The 16,809-nt window shown below is 48.5% G+C and overlaps 1 protein-coding gene across 1 annotated transcript; it reads right to left on the minus strand.

The window, feature by feature from the left end:
- Nucleotides 1-258: 258 nt before the first annotated feature.
- Nucleotides 259-9,827, minus strand: SFTPB (surfactant protein B). The gene is made up of 10 exons (XM_007948898.1): nt 9,764-9,827; nt 9,283-9,416; nt 8,904-8,975; nt 8,390-8,515; nt 7,237-7,389; nt 6,795-6,884; nt 2,583-2,766; nt 2,281-2,441; nt 885-965; nt 259-321 (listed from the first exon to the last, which is right to left on the minus strand). The coding sequence occupies exons 1-10, from the start codon at nt 9,825-9,827 to the stop codon at nt 259-261; spliced, it is 1,128 nt and encodes a 375-aa protein (XP_007947089.1).
- Between the last annotated feature and the right edge of the window lie 6,982 nt (nt 9,828-16,809).

The following is a 16,809-nucleotide window of genomic DNA, read 5'->3' on the forward strand; positions in this document are numbered from 1 at the left end:
CCACCAGCTGTCATTGGTGGGGGGAGGGGTAGTATTAAATTCTACCTGTGGGATAGGTCTGAGTTGGGACAACTCTCAGAGTTTATCTGGGTCCAAGCAAGACACCCTCCTCTCCATACCCCACCCCTCACCCAGGCAGGAGCTTGTGAGTCAGGAATTCCAGAACCAGAGCTGGGCTTCCTTCCCCTTACACGTGCAGGCCCTGCCCCATCTCTCTGCCCTTTACCCACACTCACCTGCCACAGCTTTGAGTTCTCGTCAGAAGTGAGGGCTGAGGACACACTGGAGAGGGCTGAGCGTGATTGCACATGCCCCAAGGGCCTGTCCATAAGAAAACATTAGGGCTGGAGGCCTTGGGACCCTCAGTAACCCTCTCCCCACTCTCAGCTCCCAGGAGGATATGAAGCTCCTCTGGGAAGGGGCAGTTTTCACTCCACATGCTTCCTGGTGGGCACTTTTGCTGTGACCCTTGTTCATAGACCCTTCAGGCCACTTCCTAGACCCACAGGCCTTTTAGGTTTGGAGCCTGAATGGGTGGGGTTCTTGCCTCAGAACTCCCACTTTGCACCCTGCCTCCCTGCCAAGCACACATTGGACAGTGCACACATCCTCGTCAAACCACACTCATGTATCAAGCCACGCTTCTTAAGGCTTTCCCCTCCCTTATTAAATGTTTCCATTCTTTTGTGACTTTTTCTTTACCCCTTTAAGACTGCCTTTTCTATATTAAGACAGTGTTGAGGAGCACCTCCAAGCTCTGGGCCTCCATATCTGGGAATACTCTGAACCCAGGGGATCAGGGCTTCTAAAGATCATGGGCCAGAGAGGGTAGGGGCCCAGGGAGCGAGAAAAGTCCTAGGGTCGGATGGGAGGGGTAGGTGTACCTGGCAGGTGGTGTGGGCATCCCAGCCCCTGGACACTAGGGTCAGCAGCTGGGGTGTGTGCTGCCTCACAAATTTTTCACACTGAGGAGAGAGACAGACACACAGATGTGGGGAGGACTCAAGCCCATTCCAGGAGTCTCCTGCCTTGTGGCCCTGGCCTCCCCACTTATCTGGATTACCCAGGGCTCCCTCTCTTGACCCTATGTGTACGTCCAACCATCAGCCCCATTGCCTGGCCCTGGCTGTAGGTAAGACTCTGAGCTGAGCTGTCAAAGGAGCATGATAGTGGCTTTCCAGAACCTTCTGTTAAGGATTCTAAGACAATGTGATAGAGTGCTGGGATCAATTAGCGATGCCTGGTGTGGATGTGAGAAGAGTATCATCAGTATATGTGTCATATATTTGCCCTCTGTGTTCTAGATAATAACTTATAAAACAAGTAGAACACAATTGACAACATAAAGTGTTCAGGTGCTAAGGGTAGAGGTGCTGAGTGGATGGGTACTGGGAATTCTGAGACCAGAAAGAGACCATGGTCTGGAGCAGTCAGGGAAAACTTCATGTAGGCAGGCGATTGGATTGGGCTGGAAGAAGCAGCAGGGTTTGCATGGTGGCAAGGAAGAGCACTGTCGATGCTCAAAGGTGTGAGTGAGCTGGAGTGGCTACAATGGAGGGTTGCTATTGGAACAGCTGAGACACTGCAGATGGGAGTGGGTGGGGCTTGAAACCCAGGCAGAGGGAAGAATCTTAGTCACCCTTCCGCCCTAGAATTTCAGTGCTGGAAGGAACTTTAAGGTTCACCAGGTCTTTAAGAGCTGACATGATGGGCAATGAGAAGCCCCGAATGATCTTGAGCAGGAGAGTCCTGTGCAGTGAGGTGCATTTTAGGAAAACAATCATAGGCTGGACTCAGAGTACGATCTGAATTGATGCAAGAGATTTAGCATGATCAACTCTGAACAGTGGGAGGGACCCTAGGACCTTGAACTCAGCCCTCTTCTTTTGCAAGTAGCTTGTCCCAAGTGAGTCACACCATGAGAAACATCTGGGCTAGGACAAGACGGGGACTCTGGACAGAAGGCCAGGCCCTCTTACAGCTCCAGTGGGCCTTGACATTATTCATCTCCTGGTTGAAAACCATGTCCATGAGGACTCACCTTGGTCTTTCTTGCTCCGTGTGGAAGGTCTGCTGATAATGAAACCACACTCCTTTGTCCAGAGGCAACTCTTGACTCTTACTGTGTTTTGCACTAGATTACAGTCCTACTGTTGTCTGCCCCATGTCCTGTCTGTAAGCTTCTTGGAGGCGGGACCCAACCCACCCTGTGTATCTCCTTCTGGGAAGCCTTTTCCAGGCTCCACACTCTATCCGAACCCCCATGTGCATGCCCAGTACCTTTTGCCTGTCCAGCCAGCTGCCATGACAGGCCTGGAGTATCGCCTGTGGGGTGGCCGGCTCTGTGCTATTTCTGGCATAAGTGGTCACAGACATGCAGAGGGGACACTCGGAGTCTTGTGGCAGCCATTCTCCTGGTGAGGACTCCAGCACAGTGAGGGCTACAGAGAAAGTGGTCAAAATAGCCTTGTCCTCATTGGTGCATTGCAGAGGGTCCGAGAAAAGGAGAGGGTCGTGCAGGTCCAGAGGCGGGGGATGAAGAGAGTGGACAGTGGGCAGTGGCTGAGGGATAGCCGGCTCACCTGAGTCAAAGCTGTTCACACTGGAGCACCGGAGGATGAGGCCGCAGACCAGCTGGGGCAGCGTGTGGCTCAACAGGGCATCCAGCAGGATGACAGTGTAGCGTTCGGCCAGGCACTGACAAATGCCACCCACCACCAGGGGCACCACGTGGCATACTTGGGCCACAGCCACGGCCAGCACACCCTGGGGTGAGGGCAGACAGAGGGCAAGGTAGGACCTTACCTTGGCCAGGAGTTAGCTGGGCCATTTTGTAGATATTTCTGTGTCCCCCTCCATGAGGTGGAATTATGCTCTTTTACAGATAAGGAAACTGAAGGCTACAGAGTCCAATGACTTCCCTGGAGTCACTAAGCAAGTGCAGAAGCTGGGCCATAGACCCAAGCAGGCAGTCTGACTCAGAGGCTATGCAATGCTTCCTTGACTCTGGAGTCACTGAAAGAGGCAGATCCAGCCTAGCCTCCTTACACTGCACCCAGAAAGACAGGTGTCACCAAGGCCACAGAGCCATGGGTACAGCCAGAACTGGGTCCTGTGTCTCCTACCTTCTGATCCAGACTTGTTCAACCTCCCTATAGGTGAGCTCCTAGCTGTGAAGTCCCTGGGTAGTGCAAACAATTGGCAGACATGCTACTAACTGAAAGATTGGAGGTTTGAGCCCACCCAGACATGCATTGGAAGAAAGGCCTGCTCATCTGCTTCTGACAAATAAGCTATTGAAAATCCCACGGAGCACGTCTACTTTGACACATATGAGTTGGAATTGACTCCACAGCAACTTTTTTTTTTGTTTTGTTTGTTTATTGGTTTATGGCTCCTGAAGCCAGTGTGCTCCTGGTCTCAGGAGGCCCCTCAGGGAAGCCAAGGTTTCCCCACCTGGCCCTGATTCCAAAAACAACCTCTGAGCTGAAGGGCAAGAGAGAAGTGGAAAGCACACTGATTGATTCACAAATTTGTTCACTCAATCCGTTTGCTTAGGTCCTCAGAACCTACCACACAGGCTGGTGTTGGCCCTACTCCTGCTTGTAGCCCTTGGGCTGCCCTGCAATGCCAAGGAGGTTGAGGTAGGAGTTAGGCATAGGGAAGCATATTTCTCTGGGGTGTGATGTTACCCCAAATAAACTCATCTACTTTCACAGGAACCCATGCTCTGCCTCCCCTGCTACTAAGCTGAATGAAGGATCCGTACTCTTTTATCCCCTTGTGCCCAGTCCTGTCTGCTGCTGCTACCGTCATCTGCACAAGTGCTTCACTCATGGTGATCACCTCTCTCCCCTGCCTCATGATTTCCTCCCTTCTACCCATCAGTCCCACCGACCTGTAAACATGCTGAAATAGCTTCTATTGTTAAAACACTTCATTCATCTCTGCTACCCTTTCAGAAAAACTTTTTGAAAGATTTGTTGATACTTGCTACTCTCTTTCTTCCCTTCCCATTGTGTCCTTAGCCCACTACATTTGGGCTCCTGTCCCCACCACTTCTATAAAACAGGCCTCATCAAGGTTACCAACAACTTCTGTGCTCCCAGACCCATGGGCATGTCTTCTCTTGCCTCATCTCTTAGTAGCTTTCAGGCCAATGACTATTCCCTTCTTGGGACACTTTCTTCTCTTGGCTTCCATGACACCATGCCATGGCTTCCCTCCACTTCACTGGCTGCTCCTCTTCAGTCTCTTTCTTTGGTGTTTCCTCTGCTTGACTGGTATTGGCTGATGTGCTCCGGGGATGCTCTGGGCCTCCTTCTCCATCCTTGTCACATTCTGTCCCTGGATGACCTTACCCACTCCCATGCATTTAGATGGTAGGATGGTGGTTAAGTCCTCAGCTGCTAATGGAAAGTTTAGATGTTCGAATGCACCAGGTGCTCCACAGGAAAGGTGTGGTAGTCTGCATCCTTAAAGATTTACAGCCTTGGAAACTCTATGGAGCAGTTCTATTCTGCCCTGCAGGGTCACCATGAGTTGGAATTGACTCAATAACAATGGGTTTGGATTTTTTATATCCATTGAAAATGTTAAGGAGCAGAGTTCCACTCTGATACAATGGGATTGCCATGAGTCAGAATCCATTTGATAACAACTCATTGGTTATAGCTATTGACTCTCAAATTGATATTTCTTGACCAGACCTCTCCCCCCAAGTATTTAACTCCTTCCTTGACATCCCCTCTTGCATGTCACATGGGCATCTCAAACTTCACATAGGCAGTAGAGAACTCTTCATTTTTCTACCTATACCTGTTTCTTCCCAAGTTTACCTATTTGATTTGGTGGCATTATCAAAGAGCTGATTGCTCAAGCCACAATGCATAACATTATCATGTGTTCCTCTCTTGGCCTCACTCCCCATTCGTCATCAAGTTCAGTTGAGCCACCTTCCAAACATATTCTCAGTCCTCCCACCTAGCTTCATTTCCCCTATCACCACCTTCTTTCATTTTGATTGTTGCAGTAATCTTCCAATTAATCTCCTTGCTTCCATTCTTGCCTCCCACCTGTCCAATCTATTCTTCAGGCATTAAGGAAGTGATCATTCTAAAGTGTAAATCACAGCAGTCTTTCCTCTGGTTGAAACATTTTCCATAGCCATTAATAACATTCAGAATAAAATCCAATGTTTCTTAATTTGCCTTACAAATTTCTCCAAGGCCCAGCCCTCTCTGGTCTCTCCTCTGACCATTGTGCCCCCGGCCCACCTGTTCTGGCCGTGCTGGCTTTCTCTGTTCCTCAAGTTTGCCAAGCTCATTCTTGACCTAGGCCCTTTGTATATTGGGGCCTTATTGTTCTCTAGGTCTCTAACTGTCACCACCTCAGAGACTCTCTCTAATCAACACTGTTTGATTTCCAGTCACTGTCATCACCTTATTCTGTTTTAATGCTTTGCTCCATGCTCTTCACTATTTGAAAAGTCTTTCCCCATGTACAGGGTCAAAAGCAAAAAACCAAACTCACTGCCGTCAAGTCAGATCCAACTCATAGCGACCCCGCCTTGGGTTTCCAAGGCAGTATCACTACAGAAGTAGATTGTCCAGTCTTCTTTCTGAGGAGTGGCTGGTGGATTTGAACCACCAGCCTTCTGGTTAGCAGTCAAATGCCTTAGGCACTAGGCTACCAGAGCTCCAATTTATAGGGTAAGCTTGGTGAAAGCAGGTACCTTGTCTGCCGCTGGGAGCCCTCAGTGACTAGCTGGCCTGTGGGACGCCATTTGGGAAGGGCTGATGGAGCAGGGCCTTTCCTTATCTCAGCCCCATTTCAGGGCAGAGCATCCCTGGACTGATGAGCCATTAGATGAGACAGTCACTAAAGGTCTGGAAGACTCCAATTTGGATATGGGCAGGAGTGGGAGGTCCATCTGTGGAAATTCTTTTGAAATTAAAACAACTTTTCTACAGGAACAACTGGGGATTCTTCCCCATCAGATAGTGGACTCCTGGAGGGCAAGACTGGGTCTTATCCAGTTTTATACTTTGACATCTAGCTTAGTGCATGACATATACCAAAAAGAACCCCAAACTCATTGCCATAGAGTCAATTCTGATTCATAGGGACCCTATAGGACAGAATAGAACTTCCTTATAGGGTTTCCAAGGCTGAAATCTTTGCAGAAGTAGACTGCTCTCTTTCTTTTCCCCTTGGAGAAGCTGGTGGATTCAAACCGTCCACCTTTCACGTTAGCAGCCTAGCCCTCAATCACTGTGCCACCAGGGCTCCTTTCCCGGCATATACCAAAGCCAAACCCACTGCTATTAAGTCTATTCCTCCTTTGATGTCATCAGCTGAACGTTTTAACCACTTTATCACCAGGGTTTCTGTGCCTGGTATATAGTAGAGGCTCTGGTAGTGCAGTAGTTAAGCACTCTGCTGCTAACTGAGAGGTCGATGGTTCAAACCTACCAGCCTCTCACTGGGAGAAAGGTGTGGCAGTCTGCTTCTTTAAAGATTTATAACCTTGGAAACCCTATGGGACAGTTCTACGCTGTCCTATAGGGTCACTGCAAGTGAGAATTGACTTGAGAGCAATGGGATGGTAGTAATATTCATTGAATAAATATTCAACAAGGCACCTACCAGGCTGAAGCCTTGGAGTCCCATGGGTGGAGGCTCTGCATAAGTAGCTACCTCCTAATTGCTAGCAGCCAGTGGGTGTGGGGGTGTATGGGGAAGGTGCAGCTGCTGGAACCCTGCTGAGCTCCATGTCACCCTGGACGTCTCACCTTGGGAATCATAGCTTGGACCCGCTTGATCAAAGTCCTGCAGAGCCAGCAGAAGGGTAGAGGGATGGGAAACCGCTGCTCAGAGAGACCCTGGGGAGAGATCATGGGTGGAGGTGAGAGTGGGGCTGGGAGAAGGTATCTGATGGGCATCCTCCCACTCTGCCTCCCCTGCTTCCTCTCTTCCCCACTCCTGCCTCAGGCATGTCCTGGAAATACTCATCTCCTTCCCTGCTCTGCCTCTCCAGTCTTCTTTCTCCTACTACCCAGCCTTTAGTTGGAACCCTGGTGTCTTGGCCATGTCTCTGACCTCTACTGATCCCTCCTCTCCCACGGACTGGGCTCCTGGGGCCCAAGTGCTCATGAACCTTGTTTGGGGCCCTAGCCTTCTTGATCCTCACTATCTAGTGTGAGGGACTGTTGGCTTTGCAGGGGCCTTCCTCACCTGTGTATAAGGCCCAGCCCCCCTCTGGAGGGTCCCGGACAGCATGGGGAGGACTGGATTGTCCAGTAGAGGATCCGGAAGCCCTGGGTCCTTCCCTGGCTCAGGATGCCTGGGTTTGCACAGGCTCAGGTGCTCACAGATGGTCTTTGGGTTCTAGGGTATAATGCAGAGGTTTGGATGAAAGACAGCTGAAGGAAGAAGGGGAAGGGACCCCACTCCTGCTTAGACTGGCCTCAAAGATTCAGGGACTAGAGCCCTTGTTTTTGGATCTGAAAATATTGGAAGCTGCGTGTGTAGGAGAGCTGTGGTTTAGAGCTCATGGGGGTTGGGGAGACCAAAGGAAGAGAGGGGGCTTTGTGGGGACTTTGAGGTTGGTGTCTGTGAATATATGTGAATGAATGTGAGCTTGTATGTCTATGACAATGAATGAGTATAAGCATGTATGTGTTTGTACACATGAGTATTATGATATGAGTATTGGATAATACCAACCAAAAAAAAAAAAAAAAAGCTGAACACACTGCTGTGGAGTCAGATCTGACTCACAGCGACCCCTCCTTGGGTTTCTGAGGTGGTTTCACTAGGGAAGTAGATCACCCAATCTTCCTTCTGAGGAGTGGCTGGTGGGTTTGAACCACCACCCTTCTGGTTAGCAGTCAAATGCCTTAGGCACTACACCACCAAAGCTATTGATAATATAGGTATGTAATAATATGATAGGGAGCTCTGGTAGCATAGTGCCTAAGGCACTTGACTGTTAACCAGAAGGCTGGCGGTTCAAACCCACCAGCCACTCCTGGGAAGGAAGGTTGGGCAATCTACTTCCGTAGTGATACTGCCTCGGAAACCCAAGGAGGGGTTGCGATGAGTCGGGGCCAACTCGACAGCACAAAACAACAACAACAATAATATGATACGAGTGTGCAGGTATGGGTTTTATGTATGGTGTGTACAGGGTGGAATGTATGTCTATCAGTGTGTATGAGTATCTGATACATGTACAGCTGAGCAGGTGGAGATCTGCCCTGGGTGCCTGGCTGAGGGACACTTGGTTTCCTGGTCATGATGTGGGCAGTGTCTCTCTGTGTGTGGCAGAGGTAGGGTGTTGTGTGGGAGGCCATGTCCTGAGAGGGCAAGATTCCACAGCCCTCACGATCTGGCTCTGGAAATAGTCGATGACCAGTGGAAAATAGTTGTCGAGCATGTGGTGGCACTGGGGCACGAACAGCTTCACGGGGAGGACGTCACACTGTTGCTCCAGGAACTTCTTTATGGAGTCCTGGGAGGTGGGGTGGGGAAGCAGAGGAGAGGGACAGGGAGGAAGATGGGAGAACATGGTCAGCCCACCTTCTCTGGTGTCTGTTCCTGCCTGAGTCTTGGGTGCAAGGCCCTTGCCAGGTAGACTGACCACCCTTTCCCCAAGACACTAGAATTCAGAGAGCATTAAGGGATTAAGGAGTTGAGCACATGTAGGGCACCCTGGAGACACCATTTCTGGCTGTGGTGCTGTACTTAACCCGAAGGGCCTCTCTTGACCAGGAGGATTGTGGTTCAGGAGGCAAACCTGGGCCTCACCCTGGGCCAGGAAGTGGCAGCTTTTGAGGGCTAACCCTTATCCCTACTTTGTCTTGGTCCCCAAGCCTCACCCAGGATCTGGGATTCATCACCTGGAAAATGGCCTCCTTGGTCATCTTGGTGAGGATGCGGACGATGTCCTCACACTCCTGGCACAGGTCATCCTTGGAAGGGGGCCCGAGGTGGGGGCACATGAGTGGGAAGCATGCTCACAGCACCAGCTTACATGGGTAAGCCCCTCTCAGCAGAGGCTGAAGGGCACTTCAAAGCATAGGTAGCTGCCTGCCATCCCATCCCATCCCATCATGTCCTGTCCTGCCCCATCCCACCTCATCCTTTCCCATCCTTTCCTGTCCTATTCCATCTCATCCCATCTCAGCTCATCCCATCCCATGCCTCAGGCCCATCGAGAGCCCACCTAGTACCCTCCATCCAGACCCCAGTCCCTGTGCATCCTTGATTGGTACTCACAGCTCCCACATGTCCCCAGACTTCCCGTAGGCAGTGCCCCAGGCCTCCACACTGCAATGCTTGCTCCAGGCTTTGGCACCAGAACTCAGGGCCCTGGGCACAGGCCAGGGGTGAGGAGGTCCAGACAGCTGCTGCTTGGGGCCAAAGCAGCCTTCTCAATCTAGATCCAGGCCACCCCCAGAACTCTAACCTCACTAAACCCTCCAACCCAACTTTATAGATAACTGCGATGCATGGCTGTTAAACCTGCTGGAGCCAGATACCTCTGGGTTCTACCTTCTCCAGTATCCACAAGCCGTATGACCTGGGGCAAGCCCTGGAGCCTCTCTGAGCCTCAGCTTCCTCATCGTTAAATTAGGGATAAGTGCAGACTTGGGAGTAATGCCTGGCATAGAGCCAGCAGTCAGTAAGTGGTGGAGATGGCTATGGTGCCCCTCTGTCTCAGGTGGGAGTGAGGTGAGGAGAGGCTGGAGAGACTCACCAGTGCCTGGGCCACAGAGTGTGGGCAGCAGCAGCAGCCACAGCAGCAGGTGTGACTTGGCCATGATACCTCCACAGCCTGGGTGCTGCCTGGGGCAGGGGCCTTTATAGCTGGGGGTGGGGGTGTTGGGCAGGGCTCCGTGGGAGCAGCAGCCACTTCAGTGTTTGCCTTTGCCCTGGAGAGCCCTCCAGGGGCTTTGATCCCACCTCTTCCCAGCAGTGACTCTCTTGCCTCCCTCCCCCCTCCATCTCCTGACTGATTCCCTGTTCCTGTTCCCTTTGCCCCCTGTCCTAACTGTCGTGGGCCCGGACTTCTGACCCCCTCCAATCTAGGTGCTTCTGAACCTCCACCTCTGGTCCTGTCTCACTCCTTAGTGTGAGAGGGAAGCTGGGGCAGGGCAGGGGCAAGCCAGAGTGCTCCCTTCCCACCGCTCAACTCAGGACTCCTGGGCCTCCTCCACTCTTGAGCAATGCTCTTAAGAGCTTCCTGCCTGGCTATTGACCCAGGGAAAGGACCGGAACTGCAAAACTAGGACCCTCATGGGGCCACCTATCTCCTACCCCCTCCTCACCTTTTCCCTGAAAAATCTCCTTTTTAGCATCACTCGGAAAACTATTATACAAAAACAGAGAAAACAAAATATTCCAAGAACCTGAGACAAGGATGTGGGGCTGAGATTCCTGTGGCCCCACAGTGGCTCTTAGCTCTGTCCAGATGCTTCTTTTCAGCCCTGGGGGCACAGCGGATAGTTCAGCCCTACTACCAGGGCTGGATAAAGCAACCCTTTTCTGCAGCTGCCATGCTCCAAGGCCAGGCCCCCACAGGACAGGGCACCCTGGGGAACAAGCCTCCTGCCTGACCCCAGCCATAGGCAGACATCCTAGTGAGTGGAGGGAACAAAACATTAGCTCACATGGAAATTAGTTTATTTGAGCCTAGGAGAGGCCCACAGACTGCTATAATCCAGGAAGCACTCCAATTCTCACGGGGTGGACAGGGCAGGAATTATTACCGTGGTGAAAAAATTGGACACAGGATGGTTAAGCAACACACTTGTGGTCACATAGGGGTTCGTGGAGTTTCCGTTGACCCCAAGCCCTTGTCAGTATGACAAACAGTTGCCCTAGTGGGAGTTGACAAAGAATGCCTATAAATGTCTGACCAAAGATTGGGAACTCAATCAATTACATACCACCTCAAAAAGGTGGAACTGGAATGTGTTTGTAATTTAGTAAGTGGAAAACAGGTTAGCCTAATTGTATTTGACTTGGATACAATTAGGACTGACTGGTCAGGAGAATTTGTGGATGGCTGCAGTCAAGAGAGGAACCCTGGTAGTGTAGTGCTAAAGTGCTTAGCGGCTGAAAGGTCAGTAGTTCAAACCCACCAGCTGCTCTGTGGGAGAAAGATGTGACAGCCTGCTTCCGTAAAGATTACAATCTTGGAAACCCTGTGGGGCAGTTCTACTCTGTCCTGTAGGGTTGCTATGAGTTGGAATCAACTCGAAGGCAATGGGTTGGGTTGGGTTTTGGCAGTCAAGAGCATATTGGCCGGGGTATTTTAATCTCTGTGTGTTAGTTTCCTAGTACTGCTATAGCAGAAATAACACAAGTGGGTGGCATTAAAGAACACACATTTATTTTCTCACAGTTTTGGAGGCTAAAAGTCCAAATCAGGATCAGGGTCATGTCAATTTCTTCCTAGTAGTTGATCCTTATGTGGCATCTTTCTCCCCTCTGTATCTCTATGTCTAATCTATTCTTTTTATAATTGAGAAGTGATTAGATGTAGAACCCACACTACTCAGATATGACTGAGTTAATTTATCAAAGAAAACCCTATTGCCAAACAGGATTAAATCTGCAGGTATAGGGATTAGGATTCCAGCACATATTTTGGGGAACACAATTTAATCCATAGTGCTCTGTGATGATGTCAAATCTTAGTGGCTCAACACAACAAATGTTGACTTCTCTCTCATGTCACAGTGCAGACCAGGCTGGCTCCAGATGGGGAGGCTCTGGTCCATATAGTCATCAAGGGACTCAAGCTCCTCCTTCTACCAGCTCTGACATCTCCCAGGACTAAGAATCCTCCTCTGGAACCTCTGAGTCTGGCTGGCAGAGGATGGAAGACAAAGAATCATAGATAGTGAGGGAGACAGAAGGGATCAGGCCTGGGGATAGTTGTTGTTGTTGTTATGTGCTATCGAGTCGATCCCTCCTTGGGTTGCTGAGGCAGTATCACTATAGAAGTAGATTGCCCATCCTCCTTCCAAGGAGTAGCAGGGCGGTAGTTGGTATTCATTATTTCTGCTCTCAGTTCATTGGCCAGAACTCAGTATGTGTCCCCACTGAAACACTAGAAAGCTTGGGAAATGTAGTCTTGTTTGCTCAGGAAGAAAGGGAAATATAATTGGTGAACACATAGCATTGTCTCAAATTCATAACATTGAATGCAAAACTATGTATTTATGTGTGGTTTTCTAGGTAGAGGGCCCATGATTTCCATCAGATCTTTGATGGGAATTTGTATCTGCAAACTGCTAAGAACTGCCATTTTAGAGTATAAATAAGGAAACAAAAAGTGAGACACTTGGAGGGCTGCCCTGGTCTTGGCCAGGAAGAGGGTGTACTCACTCAAGGTCACTGTGGTGAGCAATCCCCTAACTCTTCTTGCTCCGATGCCATCCTTGCAACATAGTTTATGATTAAAATTTGGCTTTTGTGGGGCATGGTCAGCCAGCACTGGTCTGCCTATATAGGCAGGCTGTCCTTCCGGCCCATTTATTTCTCACTGTAAATGAGTAAAGAAACATCTTTAGGAAAAGTATAAAAGAAACCTTTTGGTAGCTGCTCCAGCAGCTGAAAGCTTGGTTAATTTGAGGTCGTTCACAAGGCATGGCTCTCCTATAAGCGTGTAGACAATTTGACATTTCCAAGGACTAGTTCTTATGACCAAGCACACAATACAGGCATTCTGCTTAGCATTGCACCTACAGCACACCATATATCTGTACTGTACAAGTCTGCTTTTTCTTGTCCCCCTCAGCCCTGTCCAGAAAGCTGACATCCCTACATTCCTGGAAAGAGAAGTGTGATGCTGTGAATTACTTAATACAGTCCTTCTAGCCATAGTCTTTGTGACTCTCACCCAATGATTGGGTGGGACTATGCAAATAAGGTGCTTTTGGTCCACCAAGGGGAGGACAGCTTGCTGCTAATGCAAATGCACACATACATATACACCTGCCCCAAAGTTCCCACAAAGCCCCATCTCTGCCTTTGGTCTCCCTAACCCCCATGAGCCACCCACCCAGCTCCCCTTATTTCCAGATTCAAAGACAAGGGCCCTAGTCTCTGAACTGTTGGGGCCAGTCTGAGCAGGAGTGGGATCCCCTCCCCTTCTTTCTTTAGCTGTCCTTCATCCAAACCTCTGCATTATATATAATCTGTGATGGTTAAGGTTGTGTGCAAGTTGTCTGGGCCATGATTTTTCAGTGGGTTGGCATTTATGGAATGATGTAATTTAGCAGTTATGTAATGATATAATTCTCTTCCATTTTGTGATCTGATGTACTTTTCCTCCATTTTGTGATGTTATAAATCCTAGCCTCTATGCCTGTAGTTATGATCCCACTTGGGAGTGAGTTGTCTGTTTTGTTAGTGAGGCAAGATTAGGGTGAGATGTGTCTTAAGCCACTGTCTTATTAGTCACCACCCTTATCCCAGTCACCAACCTTACCACCCTTCTTCAAGTCACATCTTTGTACCACTTTGCTCAAGTGAGCAGAATTTCTTGACAATATGGTCTGCATCCAATATATATGAATGCTCTGGCAAATTTCTCTCTTACTCTGGATCTTACATCTGGCCCGTCATCGTCTGACCTCTGGTTCTTGGAATTTGAGCCAGTAGCCTATCATCTGACCTGATTCACCAGTTTTTGAAGTCTTGTGAGCCAGCAGCCTGTCATTAGACCTGTCCCTTTGGGTTTGTCAGCCCCCGCAACATAAGTCATAAGAAGCCTCCAGTCAGGCGCCTGACCCACAGATTTGGGACTTGCCAGCCTCCACAAACGTATGAGCCATTTCCTTGATGGTTCATGAATTCTGTGAGAGATTTCAGTGAAATATGGAACCCAAAGAGAGGATAGAGAGTAATGAGGGGAGAAGTAGTAGCTGATGTTAGAGATGATGGAGTGGTACAACAGTTTGGAAATTTGGACATTTGGTACATCTTTAACCACTGCCTGATAGGAACCAGCTTATTCTGATCCTTCTAAAAGAGATCATTCATTTAGGAAGACCCACAGACCATCTCCTTCCACCCCCCTGGCTAAAGCTGATTGGACCAGGGGCAGACACTTGATGCAAAGAGAGTACATCCACAGGCTGCATTGAGCCAATTGCATGAGAGCCAAAGTCCAGTTAATGGTGCATGAGAAACAAGGTTCTTGACCACTTAATGCAAAGTCCCCTGGAGCTGTTCTTTTTCACTGTCTGCCAGGGGCCTGACAGGGCCATTTTCCTGGATCCCCATGATATTTCATCAGGCCTTGAACTTGTGACATGATAGATATTACTGTAGAATGTGCACCAACTCAGCCTAGCAAAGAGAATCTCATTACTGCCAACTCAGTGCCCTACTTCATACACCCTTGGCCATGTAGATCCTATTTCTGTAAAACCAGTTCTTAGACCAGGTATAGGGGCACGAAACTGGCAGAGAAGTACAGGCTCTGAGAGGTGGAAGAGACAAGGAAGGGTTGAAGAGAAGGTTAAATCAGTCTACTTAAAAAGTAGCAGTAGAGAGAGAGAAAGCATGAGAGAGAGTGAAACAGGCTGAGCTAGAGGTGAAGAAAAGTTTTGATTTTATTTTTGGTTGTGCAAATCTGAGGCTCCAATGTATGGGATCAGTGAAGTGTTGTCACACACTATACGTTAACCTTTATTTTATATCCTTTGAGAGATGCAAGGTGTATGAGAGCTTAAATTCTAAAGCACTTGGTTTGTGGAAGGCTGTGGTCTACAGCAGGAGCCCTGTCACCATTTTGAGTCTTGACACAAGTTCAGCCACTATTTGAGGTCTTTATGTTACTTCCCCAATGCTTGCAGGCTATTACATCAACAATGTGACTATGCTTGGACAAGCCAAGGAAAAGACAGTTGCCCTCAGTAAGAATATAGTTGAAAGGAGATTAATTAGGATGCAGAAAATGCTCACTCCAAAATTTAGGGAACTTGTCTGGGCAAGTCGTTCTTACACAAAGAACTTACCTGGACATGTCCTCAATCATTTTCCCAAAATAGCCAGTCCTGTAAACCTTTAAAACTTGCAATTATGTATGTATTCCAATCATGCTTCTTTCCCTGCTTCTATAGTCCCACTTAAGACAGTGATTAGGAACTCTAGTAGCATAGTGCCTAAGGCATTTGACTGCTAACCAGAAGGCTGGTGGTTCAAACCCACCAGCCACTCCTTGGAAGGAAGGTTGGGCAATCTGCTTCCGTAGCGATACTGCCTTGGAAACCCAAGGAGGGGTCACTATGAGTTGGGTCCAACTTGACAGCACATAACAACAACAAAAAGACAGTGATGAATCGACCTGCCACCAGTCATGATCTTGTGATGATTTGCTTTGTCTTCTATCACATATAATGAATACAATGATTGTGATTAAGTGGGATTCCACAGGACTCTGTACCGTGTACATGCTTACAATCATCTGGATGATTGTCTTTGCCTTTATTCTGTTTAAGGCTTAATAAAAGGGTCTTTGTAGAATATTATTGAGTCTGGGGTCTTGTACCCTAGCACAAATGGCAATGAGAATGAGATTCAAAGCTGTCTTTCCTTAGTGGGATACCTGGGAGGGGTCAAGGAGCAGAACAGTCACCATAAAAGGGTCTCTTTGTGCTCCTCTCCATTCAGGACCCCAGGGACACCATGAGGTAAGTGCTCTTGGATTTTGAGCCTTATATTTCAGTGTGGGTTTCTATGGTTTTTATTATGTCTTGCTGTGTGTTTTTCTATCTGAGAACTCTTAACTCTTTCTGTTTGTTTGCCAGCAATTGTTATCTCCAGGTGTAGGTAAGACTGCTTTTGATAATCTCTTAAAGGATCTGGGAAAAACCATCAGTTGCACTGTAAGAAACTGAAATTAGATTTAGGATGCAGCTCTTGCATATGTCTGAAGTTTGAATTTTAACACCTCTAGGAGTGCTTGGTTGTATCTCTAGGTCTATAAATTTCAAAAGAAATTGCATGTGCCTCGTAAGTTTTTCTTTGTCAGTTCCCTTCCCCACCCACCCACCTCTTCCCCTCATCTCTACTATATGATTTTGTTTGCTTCCACTGGTGACAGTAGTGTTAGGTTCTGGTTCTGTCTCTTGCAAGAATTTTGCTTGTCTCTGCTGGTGGCAGCAGTCTGATGTTTGGGTAAATTACTGTCCTAAAAGTTTTTGAGTTTATGGAATCTGTGCTCTATGAGCTATAAAAACAAAGGGCACAGGATGACCAGTAAAAGCTGGTAGAGTGGTTGCCAGCTGTGGAAGACAGTTAAAGACTCCTGTGTCAGGATAATCTGGTGCAAAGGATGGGCCAGAAGTCCTAGGCTGCCTGCTGGCCACAAGACAATGCCTCTGCAACACTTAGACACACATGGTTTAAGTAATGTTGTTGTTCGGTACTGGCGAGTTGGTTCTGACTCATAACAACCCTATGTACAACAGAACAAAACACTGCCCAGTCCTGCACAATTCTTATAATCATTGCTATGCTTGATGCCATCATTGTAGCCACTATGCCAATCCATCTTGTTGAGGTTTTCTCCTTTTTCACCGACCCTCTACTTTACCAAGCATGATATCTGTTCTGGTTACCTAGTGCCACTCTGACAGGAATATACCACAAATGGGATGGCCTTAACAAACAGGAGTTTATTCCCTTCAGTTCAGGAGGCTAGAAGTCCAAGTTCCAACTGCCAGGCTCTAGGGGCTGTGTGAAAGCCCTCCACCTTGAGCTTCCGCTCTGCCTCTTGCTTGC

Source organism: Orycteropus afer, unplaced genomic scaffold, assembly GCF_000298275.1.
Source record: "Orycteropus afer afer isolate SDZICR_OR568_19922 unplaced genomic scaffold, OryAfe1.0 scaffold00231, whole genome shotgun sequence".
Lineage (NCBI taxonomy): Eukaryota > Metazoa > Chordata > Mammalia > Tubulidentata > Orycteropodidae > Orycteropus > Orycteropus afer.